At 31.7% G+C, this 3,118-nt stretch overlaps 1 protein-coding gene across 1 annotated transcript; it reads right to left on the minus strand.

Moving 5' to 3' along the window:
* Nucleotides 1-765: 765 nt before the first annotated feature.
* On the minus strand, nt 766-2,818 carry LOC110660853 (glutathione S-transferase T1). The gene is made up of 5 exons (XM_058153664.1): nt 2,670-2,818; nt 2,364-2,417; nt 1,973-2,052; nt 1,279-1,484; nt 766-1,133 (listed from the first exon to the last, which is right to left on the minus strand). The coding sequence occupies exons 1-5, from the start codon at nt 2,717-2,719 to the stop codon at nt 984-986; spliced, it is 540 nt and encodes a 179-aa protein (XP_058009647.1). The 5' UTR covers nt 2,720-2,818; the 3' UTR covers nt 766-983.
* Nucleotides 2,819-3,118: the final 300 nt, after the last annotated feature.

The raw sequence follows: 3,118 nt of genomic DNA on the forward strand, positions 1-3,118 counted from the left end.
CTTATTAATAATAGAAAATATCTTTTTCTAAGATGAAAAAGAAATTATAGTCTTTTAACTTTAATAATTTTATCATAATTTCAAAAAAAAATTATATTAAACTTGTAAATTTTATTCATTTAAGTCTAATTTAATAAAATGATATTTAAAAATATTTTTTAATAACACTTATTATTTTTTAAATAAAATAAAATTTAAAAGGAAAAAAAATAGAATTTTAAAGTAGACTAGAAGAGATACGAGAGAAGGAAAATAATTCACAAAAAGGAAAAAGAAGGAAAAAATGATGAGAGTGAAAAAAAAATATTTTTTATTGTTTAAATTAATAAAATAACAATACATTATTATGATTTGATCATTTAATTAAATGAATAAAATTAATATAAATTTTAAAAATTATATTAAAAATATTGAAATTAAAAGAATGAATAAAAATATTAAAATTAAAAGAATGAAAAATAATTACGTAAACTAGATAAAAAATAATTTTTATTTAAATTACAAGGAGCATGATAATATGCAACTTACGATTGAAATATCTAATTTTCACTATAAATAAACTACTTGAAACATGTGAAACACCTCAGCTGCTCGCATTCACATCACAGGTATCCAATTAATATTTTTAAAAGAGTTCTATTTCACTCAGTTTTGGGTTGGCATCGGCGGATATGTGAAGGATTTCTGGGTTTTTTTTTTTTTTTTTTCTTCCTGTTAGAGGCCGTGCCAAGATTTGGAGCAACTAATGAGATCAACGATAGCATATGAACATATATGACACTCTGTCATAATACATCTGTTTACTCAACCAGGTTCTCTTCTTTTGACCATACCCAGAAGTATTGTTTGGATTTTTTGAAACACACATACGACATTATTCATATTCACAGAGAACAAGTTCCAAATCCTTAACATACCCATTACTGTTTATTGCAAGCATCAGTCTTTATGTGAGACCAAACCTCATACTTCTCTCTGGTTGACTATTTCTTCCTCAGTGTTGCGCTCAACTGATAAACAGCATCATGCACTTCATCAAATTGAGGTTTTATTGCATTTTTTGTATTCTCAATCCACTGTTGAACTTTCTTGTATTGGCCCAGAAGACGATTGCGTTCATTCTCATCCAGTAGCTACATAGAACAAATCAGAATTCAAGTTAAAATTGTCTTCCACAAGTAACTACTATGTGTTAGTACCAACAAATTAAAATTAAAATCAAGAACAAAGCAAACAAATAAGACCACCTCAAACAGCTGAAGAGACTAAAGTACTTGCCTCGAGTTGCATAATTTCACAGACAAGGCTGAGATCTGCTATTGATGGTTGATTTGCCCCAAGCAAGAACATCCCACTATCCTGGAGCCAAAAGGACTCTATTGTTGACAGAGATGAAATCAAAATTTTCTCATCTTCAGCTGCTGCCTGTAGGTTCAGGGGCAGGCCAAATATAGGCGCCAGTCTTGAATTAAAAACATAGTTAACTGGAGAGGAAAGCCAAAAGCAAGTTCATTAACTTTAGAAAAAAAAAAAGGATTCCACAACTTAAGAATTACACAAAAATTACGTGGAGGGTTCAAATACCAATTTAACAACACAAATCAAGTAATACACCAATTAAACAAAACAAATTAACAGAATAGTAAGTTTGCAATGCAAGCATTATAATAATTTCCTGGACATCACTAATTTGATTGTGATTAGGTTACTGCTAAACATCCAAGCTGTACAGCATGTGCTAGATAATTGGACATGGACTCGAGTCAAAGCATAGTCACCATTCCACAGCCTTGGATTTGAAGCTTGAGATCTAGCCTATTTTACCATCAAGAAATAAGTTAAAATATTGTTAAACACTTCATCATCAACTGAGCACACAAACTACTTCCTAGCAGTTTAATGCAACAAAGGATAATTGATAGCAACATATATTTGTTACACAATAAACTCTTATGGAGCTGATATGAGGCACCTGTGCCACGGCGTAAATTTGAGTGATGCCAGTCCAAAACAGAATGAATCTTGGCTCTCTTGACAAGATCAGTTGGATACCTTTAGCGTGAATGGAAAACTGTTAAGAGCTGAGAACAGAATATGAACATTTCGGTGAAATAAAAGTGACTTGCTGTTGATAGTACACATGAACTCGCAAAAAAATTTCATCTAAAGATGTGCACACGCATGCACATTTGAGTATTTTTATATGCATTTAGGTGCCTAATTATGTGCATGTTCTGAAAACAAAGTCTCAATTAGTAATTTTGTTCTATTTCCAATTCACCAACATCAATCATTCTACAGTGTTCATGTGACATTAAACATAATTGAGAAATTAAATGCAATAAATGAGAAACTATGCTCACCAATGATCTGCAACTCCAGGAAATGCAGAGGCAAGATATATAAGGATTGCATGGCTGTAAAGTGAAAACGAGAAGTTGATTAACAAATTAATTTGTATAGCTAGAAAAGGAATTAAAAAATTTCAGTTCCTGAGCACATTACAAATTGTCATAGAACCAGATTGTAAAAGTAAAGTTGCAACCACAGGTCATAATTCAATGCTGAATGAGAATTAATCTAGGCATTAATAAATTAACCTTCCACGCATAGAGAACACATTACAAATGAGTATGAAGGTAGCATACAGAGAGTGATTTAGATTATACCTCTCAAAAAGCTTAAGATCTCCATGAATGATAGCTGGGACTTGCCCCATAGGATTTATCTCTGCAATTAGTCAATTTTGTTAACAACAAAAAGAATGACTGCAGTCGATACCTTCCCTTTCACCATTAAACAAATTATCATTTATACATAAATTATGTTAACTAAAACTGAGAAGTACTTTATAGATAAGAAGAGTTGTTTAGCTAATGATTAGGTTTTGGATAAAGGTTGGAGAAGCAATAAGCCCACATGTGAAGGCTTATTTTAACGACATTCCCCTGAATCAACCTCCTAATAATCTACTATTTTTACTGAACAATTTCAATGGCATCGTTTTCAACCAGAAAACCGTACTATTTTCACTTCATGGATGTCTTCCCTGAGGAGCTTCCAGGGCTGCCACCAGGAAGGAAAATAGAGTTCTGCATTGATGTTGTGCCGGGTACAA

The sequence above is a fragment of the Hevea brasiliensis genome, chromosome 9 (genome assembly GCF_030052815.1).
Source record: "Hevea brasiliensis isolate MT/VB/25A 57/8 chromosome 9, ASM3005281v1, whole genome shotgun sequence".
Taxonomy (NCBI): Eukaryota; Viridiplantae; Streptophyta; class Magnoliopsida; order Malpighiales; family Euphorbiaceae; genus Hevea; species Hevea brasiliensis.

Excerpts from the sequence above, each read along its gene's own strand:
- LOC110660853 (XM_058153664.1), bottom strand. The coding sequence starts at position 2,719 with ATGGGGCAAGTCCCAGCTATCATTCATGGAGATCTTAAGCTTTTTGAG. Across the intron at positions 2,418-2,669 it reads GATCTTAAGCTTTTTGAGAG|CCATGCAATCCTTATATATC; the intron begins GTATAATCTAAA and ends TTCACTTTACAG. Across the intron at positions 1,134-1,278 it reads GTGAAATTATGCAACTCGAG|CTACTGGATGAGAATGAACG; the intron begins GCAAGTACTTTA and ends TGTTCTATGTAG.